This window comes from Pezoporus flaviventris, unplaced genomic scaffold (assembly GCF_033815535.1).
Source record: "Pezoporus flaviventris isolate CSIRO_AGI_PZ_B2104156 unplaced genomic scaffold, CSIRO_AGI_Pfla_v1 ptg000037l, whole genome shotgun sequence".
NCBI lineage: Eukaryota > Metazoa > Chordata > Aves > Psittaciformes > Psittacidae > Pezoporus > Pezoporus flaviventris.
Genome location: NW_026892585.1, coordinates 6,059,458 through 6,073,969, shown reverse-complemented (window position 1 = coordinate 6,073,969; position 14,512 = coordinate 6,059,458). Strand labels below are relative to the sequence as shown.

The 14,512-nt window shown below is 40.6% G+C and overlaps 1 protein-coding gene across 1 annotated transcript in view; it reads left to right on the top strand.

The window, feature by feature from the left end:
- ADCY1 (adenylate cyclase 1) overlaps positions 1–2,564 on the top strand; it is a 142,973-nt gene extending 140,409 nt beyond the window's left edge. Inside the window, exon 20 of the mRNA XM_061464595.1 lies at positions 836–2,564. Coding sequence (XP_061320579.1) covers positions 836–1,168 — 333 coding nt within the window. The 3' untranslated portion in view covers positions 1,169–2,564. The remainder of the gene's footprint in view (positions 1–835) is intronic.
- The last annotated feature ends 11,948 nt before the right edge of the window (positions 2,565–14,512 follow it).

The following is a 14,512-nucleotide window of genomic DNA, read 5'->3' as shown; positions in this document are numbered from 1 at the left end:
CCGGTTTTATCTGTGGTTACATTTTCAAGTCCACTTAGAAAATGTAGCCTCACTTGATCTCATAGCCCTTTTGAAAAGGGCAACATTCTCCAGATGGTTCAAGCATCAGAGGTGAGGTTATTTTCCATTATATACGCTTCACTACTTGAAGGCAATAAAACTCTCAAACAAATCATTTCGCATCAGAAGCAACAGAGTTCTCTGCTGCAGTGCACACAGTTGGAGGCAAGCCTGGGAATGCCGACACTGCATGGGCCAGTCCTTGTGCTGTAGGAATTTTGCCTGAATAAGGACTACAAGGGAAGGATCCATGTCCATTTGCATCCTGCTGCATTTTACGTAGCTTTAAAAATTCCTTGGATATTTTGGATCAGAGAGGCCACACAGACACAGAACATTGTTGTTCCACTAGAGCTTGGCTAGAAGCTATGCCTGCACCTCTCAAAAACTCAACAAACTCTTGCAGTCCTTTATCCAAAACACCTGTCTAGTCTCCAGGGATCAAAAGTTCTTGTGGAGTAAATTAACGTCACTGGAACTGATCCAGCTGACAACAGTGGACAATTTGGTTACACATTGCTGTTGGACAGAGATTAATCTGGCTGTGTAATTATTCAGCTCAAGACCAGAAGTTCTGCTTCACAGGTTCCAATTTGGTCAGTGATTTTTAATTCCTTAAGAAAACTCTTAGGTGAGCTTGAAAGCAGCAGTAGGTGTTAAATCATTCTGTTTATGCATATTCCATGACAGAAGTAAAATGGAGAGGGATGGACAGATCTAGAACTAACCCAATACGAACAGGAAAAACTAAATGTCCTTTTTTATTTGTCTGCAGGTGACAGAAGAAGTTCAGCGGATCTTAAAAAGGTGCAGTTACGAGTTTGCGTGCAGGGGTAAAGTCAGTGTAAAGGGAAAAGGTGAAATGTTGACCTATTTCCTGGAAGGAAAGACCGATGGAAATAATTCACAAACACGGTCTTTAAACTTAGAGAGGAAAATGTACCCTTACGGGAGAGCAAACATTCAAACCAAACTGGGCACCAGCTGCCCGTCGGTGTCCTCAGCTGCTAGCATTCCTGTAAAAGCTGGCACCGGGCAGACATCTGCCACTCACACAAATCAAACACTGCATTATCTTCCTTCTGTGCCAGCTGTAAAGGAGGCATAAAGGAAAGGAGATGTGGTTGTGCCATTTGCAGTGATCTTGGAGAGTTGCCTGAATTTTTACCAAGAGATCAGAGGTCGTAGGCCATGGCATTAACCAAGGACCACTACAACCCAACCAAAGAGAACTTGGGGACTATGTAATGAACTCTTGGGATGGAACATATAAGGGCTAGCAATTCTGTTAGGAAAAGTCAAAACCTGATTTCCTGGAAATGAGGAATATTTTCTTGGTGTTTTTAAAGGGTGAATGAAAAAAAAAATGAGATAAACGTGCAAGCAATTATTTATGTGTGTGTGTGTGTATATATGTTTTAATCTATATATGCACATATGCAAACAGTCATGTGTAGACTTAATAGAGATTTATAGAGATAAACATAAAAACATGTATTTATTTACACATCCACCTGCAAAGACACAGCAAAGGGATTTCTCTTTCTGTCATAGCCAGCACTGTTGGGTTTGGGATTAGTAAAGCTGCATTTAACAGTGGAGTGGGGGGGGGGGGGGGGTAGCTGGTCTACAGCAAGAGTTAGAGAAGTTCCCAGTGCATGAGTTAAAGCAACAACAATTGTGTTGTCAGTTAACAAAGGCTGGATGCAACTAATTGCTAAACCCTACGTATTTTGAAAAATTCTCCTTGCATGCTCCAAAAACTTCCAAAAAATTCCAATTCAAAGCATAACCCTCGGGTATGAAGAGCTTAAAGGTTTGGCAGAAGAACAATATATTTTTTTTGTCATTAAAACCCAAAATTGATTGATTTTATTGAAGAGCAGAAGGATGGTATTATTTCAGGCATTTACAACCAGCACAGGTCTGGTAGCTCAGTTCCAGGATTTAGCTTTACCTTTCCAAACAGGTCAAAGAATAGCCCTGTAGTGGTGACAAACATGCTGTTGCTAGCCTTGTGAGATTTGTGTATTTGCCAACACAGGCTTAGGTCTTAATTGATTTTTAAATTTATGCCACAGTTTTATATCTTGATTCTACCCAGGCTCATTCTTCAAAGCTGTACAATTATAGAAAGCTATAATTCTGAGAAACAAGCACAGTCAAACTTTGCCCAAATCAGGAGCACACTGGTAAACGTGCCAGAAGAGTGAGGCCTGCTCTTGATCTGCATAAAAGGGAACATATTTTGACCACTTTTTCCTTTAATGCAGCCCACATCCTATTGTTCATGGTTTCATCTTGAAACACTGATCGGGATGGGAAATGTGGAGTTCAGCTCTGTAAGCAGCTGGAGGTCATCCTGCTAAGTGACATGTGCTACATGGACACTGTCACCAGCAGTCCCTGATGGGGATGTGCATGCTAATCAGACTCACTGCACTGCTTTCCAAAAGAGAAACGAAACTTCATGTTGTCTAAAACCATGCAAAACTTCCTTTTAACTAAAAGCTTTTTAACTAAAAAACAGCCCAACAAAACAAAACCAGCACCCTCCTCCCAAAACCCCCAAACAAATCAAACAGCAGCAAACCCCAAAACTGAAAAACTGCAGAAGTTGCCCATATTGTGCCATAGAAAACTTGCACATACTAGATGTCACATTTCCCTTTGGTGAGCCCATTTTAGTAGTGATTTCAATGGAAAGAAGATTCTGAGGAATATTCCTGCAACCAGCATTTGCTTTGGAGCAGTCACTGTTTGTGTTAAAAATGCGTGGACAAATAGTGTGTCGACAGATGGAAATTGTTAAAGAAGTGCTGCAGGAGTTTCCTATCAGGCTGCTGTGGGACTCCAATGGTTTTCAGCAGGGTATTTAGCTGATTTTCATGTACCCTGTCAGCTAGGTGCTGCATCACAAAGCTGGCAAAACAAGTGTTGTGATTCAGGTGACCATAAAGCCTGAGAATCACCTCCTGACTGTACTAGTTGTATGCACCCTGGCTCATCTGTCAAAGTCCCTGTGTTTCTGTACCTCCCTAACAGTTCACAGGTATTCTTGAATTATTTAATTCTGGTTTTGAGGCATTCAAAGCCATTTAAATAAATAGGTGTAGAATACAGAGATTTTTAAAGAACCAATATTTACATCATTAAACTGAATAAATGGTATCCATGTAAAGCACACCTCATACTACCGTTTTCTAATAGGTTTGTGAGAACTAAATCATCACACCAGTAAGTTAAATATTTAACCAAAATTGGAAGCATAATGTGCAATAGCAATGATCACTCAGTTCCACACAACAGAGAGCCCAAGTATACAACTTTTGAATCTGTGAAATTGGTATAATTTCACTGATAATAATAAAACATTGTTTTTATATGTATTTTTATTAAAAGCATCTTCAGATCCTAGCAGTAGATCCAGTAATATGTGAACACATAGACCAACTGCAGCCATTGACCCGCTCCAAAAGCTTACAATGCCATTATTTCTTTGTTACTTCTTTAATAGGTCTGAGTTGTAGGCACATTGCTCTTGTTTATTTTATCACTAAATAGACAGTGAGCAGAAATTAATTGTCCCCTGTCTCTTTCTGCATTCTTTGATCTGTTCAGTGAGTTTTATACATAGAAAAAAGTAGTAGTGATGCTTCCAGTAACACCAGAAATGCACATTTTCTGCCAAATTGGAGAAGCTTGTCATCAAATTTTTATTGGCAATTGGCTGAGGACAATTTGTGGCCCAGTCCAATATCCCTGAAAATCATCAGAAGGATTCCCTTGGATTTCACTGGGATTTGGGTTGTGTCCACCTTGATGCATGCAGTTCTATTTCCCAACTTTCTGGTCAAGCTCTGAAGCTTCTGGTTGGGTGACCTTGTTGTAGACCCAGCAAGGAGTCAGTTCTGCCCCACTGTACCCAGAAGTCCCTCATGTTTCATTTGGGATAGTAATGCGTTGCACTGTGGCAGAATACCCTCCTGCACCACTGTTCTGTGCAGCTGTTAGCTTGAAACGATTAACAGATATGAGCCCTCTGAAGTGATGCCTTTCTGGCATGTCAGAGTCTGTCAATAGCAAGCACAATATTTCACATCAGTTTGCACGTTTTCTCTTTCAGATAATAGTAATAATTGAAGTCTTTCGTTCTTTATATAAGGAGATAAGTATCAGAGATCTTCAGACTTCACTGTCTTGGGAGCTAATTTCAAAGTGTTCCTATGCTACGTTTATCTTTAAATGATTTTTTAATTATTATTCTCTGCTGAGATTACAAACTGGTGTTCAGTTGAATTTCTGGCTAGGTATTTCCAAACATTTTCCATTTGCATCAACTAGAATGCTGTTTTATCCAGCCTGTAAAATGCAGTTTTGTAGCTGCTTCCCACTGTGGCAAGTCACACTCCCTTATCTTCACTAAACCACACGCAAGTTCTCCCTTGCTTTCTCTAGGTGAGACTGAGAGCCAAAAGCTTCAGCTTGTTGAGGCTGAATCTGCATTCCTTATGTAGCCAGAAGGCCTGCAGATATCGCCAGGGGTATAGCATGCTTATGAAGGTCAGGAAGTGAGCTTCTGTAGGCCAAGCTCTGTTTGGGTTACAGTGATGTCCCGTGTCAATACTGAACTGAGTATTGCACAACACTGTACCTGAGAGGAGGTTGTGCGCCTAAATCTCTTTCACACTTTTGCCTGTAATTTATCTGTAAGGCAAAAGGAAGTACTTGGGAGTCACTGTTAGAAGGGAAACAGTGTATGACCTGTGCCATTTCAGTGCTTTGAGGAGTCTGAACAAATTAGTAAGTAGCGTGAATCATTTTCATGTGTTGAATTCCTGCTTGTAGCAGAAACAAAGCGTTTTCTTTACATCAGCAAGTCCGGATTCTGTACGTGTTCTGCCCAGGCAGGAGGACTATTTAGCCATAATGTTCTTTCAAGTTAAAGTTTTGTATTACAGTGAAAATCGACATTTTTTAATTTGTGATAAACCTGTATTATAATGCCTTATTTATTTTTAATCTTGTACAGTGTTACAAAACAACAGAAAACATTGGCCTTTCATGTATTATTCACTTTAAAAGATGTATTGTATTATGAGATTTTGTAAATAGTTTTAGCTCGGACAGGTAATTGCATGTACACTTGTATAAAAAAGAAGCAAAAAGGCACACTTTTAAGAAATGTTAACAATTTTTTGTAAGAAACATTTTACATGTGCATGGAGATTATAAATCCTTTGGAAATGGATGTCCTTTTGCTTTTCCTTGCAATCTACTGCATGCCACTCATGCCTGACTTCAGTAAAACAAAACAAAACAGTAAACCAGTAAGTTTTCCTAAATGTTTTTGACATATCACTACTGGCACAAAGTTAGATCCACTAGTTGCATGTGCGTTCAGCAAAGCAAAATCAAAACGCAAATGGCAAATGAAGAAATATCATGTCATGGTTGTGATCTGCCAACCTCAGTGTTCCAAGGTCCATAATACAGTATATGAAAAGTGTTACCAACATCTATGCTGTCTTCATAAGGTACCTTCTGGTCATTAGAAGCAATAAACTCTACTTACTGTAATATGAAAAGCAAGCAGATATTCTAGTTCATAATGGTGTAATATCTGACATTCAATGGGTATTCTCTAATACTGCTTTGATGTAGTATTGTCATCAAGAAGGACCAAGTGTCAAATTCGTTATTGCTGTATGCAGGTGCAACACTATGGAAGGTAAAGGAGATGAATTTGGCCCATAATGTTACCCAGAGTATATTTCTAATGTGGTAATAAGTTATTGTATATGAAAAGTACACAATGCAAGCAGATTGTTTTCTAGGTGCATACATATGTATATATATGTATGTATATATATAAAAATTAATTTTGTTGCCTTATTTTTGTTAGCTTTTTTGACTGAAGTTTCCAACTAACTTGTACTGCTAAGGAGAAAGTATTTAACACAACTATTAGGAGAAGGTTCACTGGGTTCTCTGGCTTTAAACCGTCTGGGTTCTGTGCTGATGCTAGTCCTACTCCCACTAATGCCCATGCTTACAGGGGTGCCTCCTTTAGGCATCACAGCCTAACCCACAGCATGAGGCCCACATCAGTTAGTGACGCAGGAATAAGAAATCAATATCCACTCCTCTAGCTGACTTTCCCCATATTGTTGCTGAACAAAACTTTCAATTCTGGAGGTATTTTTCATGCATCATTGTTAAAGTTGTCATCTCTGTGTCACTACAGCTTGGGCTACTTCCCAAATTACTTCTGTAATTAGGGTATGATAAATGAGGAGTATTGTAGGAGCATAACACTGCGGTTGGTGCCAGAGGAAAAAGGGTGTGCACTATGAATACTTTCTACTGTGGATTAGTAAGGACTCCTTATATTTTACAGTTTGAGCTAGTTTTATAGTAGGACTTAGAAATCCATTAGTTTGTTTCATCTGGTGACTGTAGGGTTAACTAAGTTTAACTTGCTTCTGCAAGTACTTCTGTCATCCTAAGTTAAGATGTAGATTCATACAACTTATTCCAGTTGCCTGGTTACAAGAACTACTACGTTGTGCTGATGATGGGCTTCATACAGAAGTTAGGGGTTTCTAACAGTCATAAACTAACTCATCTCAAATCTGGTGGGTTTTACACCTCAGTGTGGCATATTTGTTGTGACTAACAACAGTGTGGACTCTGCTGCTCTACCCTACCCATGTTTATGATTGGCTTTTTCCAGAACTCTGTGTAGGCCTTTTTTAGCTCTTTGCTCCTTTTACTCCCATCTCTCGCTGAGTTTTCAGGCCAAAACTAAATCATCAATAAATATTGAATGCAAAAATGTACATATAAGGGGGTCCTGGCTGTTGCTGTTTAATTACTCTTGGACGGCCTGATGTGAGGTATAATCTGATCAGTACAAGGACAAAAACAGGAAAAGAAATTAAAGCACAAAGTTAGCAAGAGTACAAAATAACAGGAAAAAAAAACCCTGTGAGATAGCAGTTGCTGAAAGAAAAAGTTGAGAAGCCAGTATACTCCTTCTGAAGTCAGTGGTAAACCTCTTAGTGACATGGGACAGGTCTTGAGCTGGCAGAGTGCTCAACTAGATTCCTAGTGCAACAAAAACAAGGCTTGTGTTTAACTGCACGGTCAGATCCATTTCTGAGTTCTTGTGTCTGTTCACATTCAGGAGAGTGTTCAAGATTCTTGGTGAGAAGGAGTTGGTAGAAATAGTTGGGGTTGTCACCTTTAACGCCTATGTCCTGATCATGAGGAAGCACCTTGAAATTTGAATTACCATTGGTTAATATACGTAGCCTGTGTGCTGAAAGGACTTGGTTTTGCCTGTGCCTTACTGCATGCTGGAGGATCTGCTTCTTTATATTATGATCCCCGTTTTATGCCTTCTGTGGCATCAGACATGTCACACCTGCATAAAACTGAAGGAACAAACAGTGCTGCATCACTGTGAAGCTTTTTTACGACTTCCTTTCCTACTTTGGTTTACTACTAGCACAGCTATGTGGGTGCAAGGTGTGCTCCAAGTGTTTATGGAGGGGGAGGCCATACACAGGTATATGTGGGTCTAAGCGAAATAAGGACAGATTTCTTTGAAAGCTGAGCACATATAGCTGAGATGTGCAGAAAGTCTGCCCAGGTGGTTTATGGAGCTCCTTTGATGGCTGCCCTCCTCTTCAGAGCAGGCTTACACAGCACATTGATTAAATACAGGCAGAACTCTTACCTGCAGCTTGTGACTGCCCTGCCACATTTGCTAGGCATAGATTAGCCTGCTGGTGGTGAAACAGCTGCCAGTTCTTGTTGTGGGCAAGGCTAAGGTGTGCTTTAGTTACTCCAGTTGTGCACACTCTCGTGTCTTACTTTCAAGTGCCTGACCTGCTGCTTTAATTCTAGACCCGTCAATGGTGGCATCAGTTCTAAATAACGTAAGTTATTTAGGTGATTTCTCATGTCTTTACTGCTTAGCGTGCATGGGTGCAAAGGCTTTCTGTTCTTATGTTCAAATTCGAGTGATACATTGAGAATTTACAGTGAAACATAGATGAATGACCTGGGCCATCACAAAATTGCTTCATGATAATCACATTTATCAATTGTTACAGTAGAAATCCTTCTTTACTTGGAATCCCTGCTTTTTTTTTACAGTAACCTTCCGAGGGTTCACTTAAGCGATTGTGTAACCTGCTCCCATTTGCATGTGCAATTGTCTGCACAAATTTGGACTTAGGCAAAGCAAATGCTGAGTTTCTTTTCTGCGTTCCAGCAGCTGGTTATTACAGAGGTAGCTTTGGGATATGTTACAGAATACAGGAGGAACGGAAGGAATGCTTTCAGAATTGCTGGTCTAAAAAACAGACTTCAAGAGCAGTTACTGTTTCTAGCATAACTTAACCCAACACAGAGAATTCTAGAGCAGTGATCCTGTTTAGGTGTAGTTCTGACAGAGGTTAAAAACGCTCCTCTTGGAGGCTCTTTTCCCATAATATATTTATTGTGCAGATTGGTCTGTGTGCAATTTCACAGTTTGGGGCAGATTCAGGCAAATTTAACCCATCTGCTAAAATCCCTGCCACTAAACGTTTTTGCTGCAAGGTCTGTCTGGATTTTATCCTACTGATTAGTCCTTGTACACTTCGCTGTCAGGAGCAAATTTTCTGGTATATGTCCATAGGTTCTGCTTGGAAATGAGATGTTAAGTGTTTGTCTGATCTGTGCATTGAGAAGATTCAGAAGTGTATGATTCCCTCTTTTTATAATGGAACATTCAGCAGCCAAAGGTAGGAAGCAAAAAAACACATGGAGTGTGTGTTCTACAATCAAAATTGGTCTGCCTACACGATGGCACAGTGTCCATTGTAGGTTTACCCGTTATTTTAAGCATCCTAGAAACAATTAAATGTAATATATGTCATAGCACTAAGAGGAGAAGGAGCTAGGAATGCCTGCCTGCCTCTTAACACCGCATGATTCTTTTTTTGGATGTAAAAATGTGACCTGCAGCTCATAAAACACCGCTCCTTATGAGACTGGTGCCCTTGCTGCCCTTAACTCCCTTCAGTTGTGCGGTGCCATCACGTTTTTGTTGCAGGCGGTTACTGTCCACTCAGGCCTGCTTACCGTCTCCCTCTGTAGGTCCAGCACATGATTGTCAAATGCTTCTTTTTTAAAAGGAAAATATAGTTTCAAAAAGCAGATTTTTCACATAACTGGGGGGGGGGTGGTGTTTTGGTTTTTTTTTCGGGGGGAGGGGATAGTTTTGTCATAATCTGTTTAGGAAGCAGTACATGTGACAGGAAACCTGAAAGGGTGAATAAACATATGCTGTGGTGGGAGTGCAGGCACCAGCAACTGGCAGCAAGCTGGGTAGCAAGGCTTAGCCCTGCTAGTTGTAGGCGGAGCGCAGCGTCTTTGGTCATGTTCCCAAAGGAGAGACGGAGATAAGCAAAAGCAGGTTAGCCTAACTCATGTTCCATAGCAGTTTACTAAACACATGCAAACCCATTTCAAGGGCAGGCATGTCGTCTGTGTCTGGATGCCACTCTGTATTAAAAAGATAGGAGCATGCAAAGATAGTCTTGGGGATTTGTAGACTGGTTGATGTATTCATGAAGAAGACCATGCAGAAGGGTTCTTAGCAGCTGCTTAGCTTGCAGATACTTGCAGCAAATTCTGTGTTACTTCCAAACTAACTTGAATATTCAGCTTACACTTTGGAAAAAGAATGCATTTGCATCAGGTAGAGATATTCCATTCCTTAAAGGGAAAAACAAAAGTATTCTCCCTAATTAATTGGCAGACAAGGTTTCAGAAGTTACTTTAGTCTGATTTAGGCCAGTCAATAGAAATACTGACTTCAATGGTAACTGAATTGCTAGATCAGGCCTTATTTAATGTCTGTTCCTCTCCCACTGATGTCAAGTGGATGTTGCCAGTGACTTCAAAGGGACCGGGAGGAGGTCTGTTGTATCACAATAGAAACACCTACATAGGTAAATAAAATGAATAGTCCGAACGTTAAGGGATGAACTAGTAAGTCAAGATGTTATTTTTCCAACTATTGTAGCCCACTGAATCTATAAATAATTTTTATATCTATATAGTTATACATTATATATATATGTATGTATATACATAGTACGATACAATAACTTAACACTGGGTAACTTCTAATGATAGATTTGCATTAATAATACGGGTCTCTTTTTATGTAAATAGACTATTGTAGAGTATCTTCCAGTCTTTTTCAGGATTGTTAAATTGAGAAGAGCAATTGAATATTTGTCCTATTTTTATGTTAAAAAGTGAATGGACTGAAATGTTAAATGTGAATGTAAATTTCTTATTGCAACTTTTATACTGAGTGTTTGCACTATTATAATTTCTGGAATCTAATTAAAAATAAAGGAAAAAATTGCTTGAATAAACAGCTGTTTGGGATTGTTGTTTTGGTTCAAATCGAGTTGCGTTCATTATTCTATATCAAGCTGCTTTTCACAGGGTCCAACTACAGCTTCTCTGTGTTCAGGCTAAGAACATGCATCTACAAATGCTGCAATCTTACTTTCACAATTGCTATGAACTAAAGAACCTCATGGGAACAATTCAGTTCCCTTGTGAGTCTTGTTGACTTTCTGCATTGACCACAGTGAAACCCAGCATGGGCCAAGTGCTCCATCCATTGTGCAAGCAGAGGAAAGTAAACATGTGCAAATACTGGCAAAGTACTAGCCACATAGACCAGAAGATGGGGAAGGGAAGCTCATCTCTCCTTTTCCACAAGCCAAGAAATAACTGGCCGACTTCAGCCAAGTGTAGACCGTGTAGGCAGTTTATGTTGTGTAAGGTACAGAACCAACTAAGCGCAAAATTGAATAGGTTAACTTAAACTGGTTTGAAAACTAATAAAGTTATATCAGGTAAAATGACCCTCAAGAGACTCTGTAAGCTTGGGCGCAGAACCAAAGTAATTGGATTGTACCACTTCCAAATCACAGCAGATTCCCATCTGGACAGCTCAGAGCTAAAGCAGAGGCGCTCAGGTCCATCACGCCTGTCCATGCAGATATGCCCTGAGATAACTTGGAAATACAGAGTCCCTTGTGATAGAAAACAGCCTGGGCTCAGATGCAAGAGGTTTTTATTCCAAATGCTAGACTAAGTGTCCCCAGCTGTTTCTTTTGCAGGTTAGAGAGCAGAGTGGGGGTTGTACAAAATCGCTGTGATGACAGTGAGTGAGATGGAACTGTTCTTGGTTTGCCCTTACACCAGTAAGAGGAAGTGTTTGAGGCCTCATGGAGACATTTGTTGTTTACTCCTTCCCCTCTGGAAGACAGCGTGCCAGAAGTTCATAAGTGTCATTCACAATAGCTCTACTAAAGTCAAAAGGACATGAATAAACTGGAAATCTGGCCTTCATCTTTCATTGGACCTGTTCTGCCACATGGGCATTTTAAATCTTCTCTTAATACTAAAATGTGCAACCCTCTGTGTGTTGTTTTGGGGGGGTTTATATACATAAATACACCCAGAGCTATATATATTTGTACATAAAATATGTACACACACACACACATGTTAATGAGATAGCACACAGTCAGGATTAATGACCCAGGTCAGGTACTTGGAAACATTTTTCTGCCGTGCCCCATTACACAGCTGAATCACTTCTGAGACAAACTCACACAGTCTGAGAGCTGGTTTTGCTTAAAGAATGAGGTAGTTTCAGTGGTGGGTTGCTTATATCCTCTGGTAGTATTTTTGGACAAGAACACCAGTTCCAGTTGTGGGTGGTTTATGCTATAGACATGCAGTCTCTCTGGAATTTCTCACCCAGGGACTGCACGTCTATAGCATAAACCACCCACAACTGGAACTGGTGTTCTTGTCCAAAAATATATACCAGAGGATAGTGTAGGTTTGAAGTAGGGGGAAGGAGAGAATGGAAAATGAGAACATTGTGTACATTGTGCAGGCATTATTGGTGCGTTGCCATTGTGTCTGTGTGACATTTCCAGTTCTGCAGCCATTCCCCAGGGCAGTGGGTCACCTCATGCACTGTTCCTGCTGGTGGAACATGATGTTCAGTGGAAGGAAACAGTTACACAGGTAGCAGGCATGGACCGTATTCTTTGTCAGATCGGTCTGCATGGGGAAAAAGCCGTAGCTGGAAAGTGAGCCACACAGTGGAAATTGCCTGTGACAATTCGATCATTAAACCCACTGAGCTGTGGAGACAGCATCTCAGGATGGAGATCTAGAGGTATAGCCAGGCTACTTAGGAGTCTTGATCTAATCCTAAACACCCAGTCCTGTGCAGATTATTTCTGCTGTCAATCACAGCAGTAGTTTCTGTAGGTTTTCAGGGTCAAGGCTCAGAGAAGAGAAACTGGCTTTTTAAATAACATCAATATGAGCCTCTTAGGCCTATGTTGTTTCTATACCTATAACCAGACATTGGCCCACTATTATTAGATTTAGCCACAGCTAGCTAGGGATGAAGAAACAGAATGAGCTAGTGATGAAGAAGTAGTCATGATTATTATGAGTATTTACCTTTCCATTTACTAGGCTTAGTTTGAAGATGCCAGTGATGGCTTTCATAGAGACAGTGTAACATATCAATTAACTCCACCACCACAGATGAAGCACATGAGCTGCCCTATCCCAAATGCTTCAGTAAGTCAGTGGGACTCCAATGACTTCATTAGCTTTCCCTCATCTCAGACCACCTGGGGATTTGTCTGTGCAATTCTAATACAAGAAAGAGCCATTGATAGTCATCTGGCCTGACCTCCTGCACAGGACTACACTCAGTCTGGCCACGCTACTGCACTGCACAAACACAGCATTTTTTAGTTTATTATTAGATGTAATAAAGTAAAACAAATCCATCATTTTCTGGTCGCTGAGAGATTTGAAGTTAGACATTTGTTTGGCGTTGGCCAAACTGTGCTCATACTGTTGCCAAAGGTCATGAAAGCACCACCGACTGTTTTCCCCAAAACTCTATAGTTACTTTGTATGTTTATTGAACTTTGGCAATAGTATTATGTGCTCCTCAGCAGCACTGCCAACATAATTAGGAAGGAGCAGTCGTATCAGAAAAGACCCAGCAAGTTACTGAGGAAAGGTCCCAGTTGAATATTAACTCAGATTGACTTCTGGGGTATAGAAACACGTAGCAAGTGTATAGAACACTGTCTGGTGGATAAACAACATGCAGCTAGAAAGCACTGGCACTCTGGTAAGACTGGAGAGGACAAGCTCATAACAAAGAGGAGTCATTGACGTAATTACAAAGGCAGGTGATGGCACATTGATTTTGTCAAGGTCAGTGACCTCTACTGCTATTAAAGTGTACCTAGTTTCTTACTACTGAGGTAATTAGACTTTTGAAGTCAAACATTAATCCACCAGGCTGGATGAAAAAGATGCTTTTCTCAATTTGGCATTCCCCACAGTGGTTTTAGAGTGGCTACCTGTGTATTATAGCCTTGCTTAACCATGAGAGCCAACACTTTTTAATGCCTTAAGGTTTTGTAATTGGCCTTAAGGTACATCATTAAATAAGTACAAACTGATCCTCCCCTCACACAGACACCAAGCACTGCAGCTGAGGGCAAAGCCGGTGCATACTGAGAGAGAATGTGGCACTGAATGTGCCTATAAGGGATAAAGGTGTGTTCCTCATGGCTTTTTGTACTCAGTCTTACTGTTAGGTTAAAGCAGAGGAGAATTTGGCTGTTACAACTCTCAACTCCCTGCAATTGGTGGATCTAGGTGAACGTTTTATAACATTAGCATCTAAATTAAAACCACGTAAGAATATTTGCCATGGTTCAGAGACAAAGAGCCAAGTCCCGCTGTTCCTCCCTGAAATGAATCCTATGGAAGGTCATTTAGACATTCTGAGAAGCCGTGAAACCCAGTTAGCATACCAAGATTGTGGTTTTAAGTGCACTGAATCAGAGCTGTTGTCCAGCTGGACAGATCCAGTCACAGCAGAGCCGCACTACCCAAAATCCATAGAAATATATAACCCAAAGCACATGTCATGACTCAGTATAGAGTCAGTCCAGAGCCATTTTTCCTGACAGGTTGTGAAACCCCAAACCATCTGTCCAGGATTCCCTAAAGCCTTCTTCCCAACTCTATGACAGGAGTTGGAGCAGGAATTATACCACTCTTAGGTCTGTTCCTGGACACTCTAGCCAAAGACACAGACCTTGCCTCTGGCCAGAAGCAAGGTCATTGCCACGCTGAAAAATGGGATGTTCCAGCAGTTGCAAAGGGAGCCACTTCCACATTGCCACCGTAATAGTGCTGCATTTTTCTCCAGTGATTGGAATATCTTAATTCTGCTGAATTCTACCAGCTATGAGGAAAGTGTCCCAAAAGGCAAAAACTTCAAAGCTGCTGGAGAGCAAGTTCA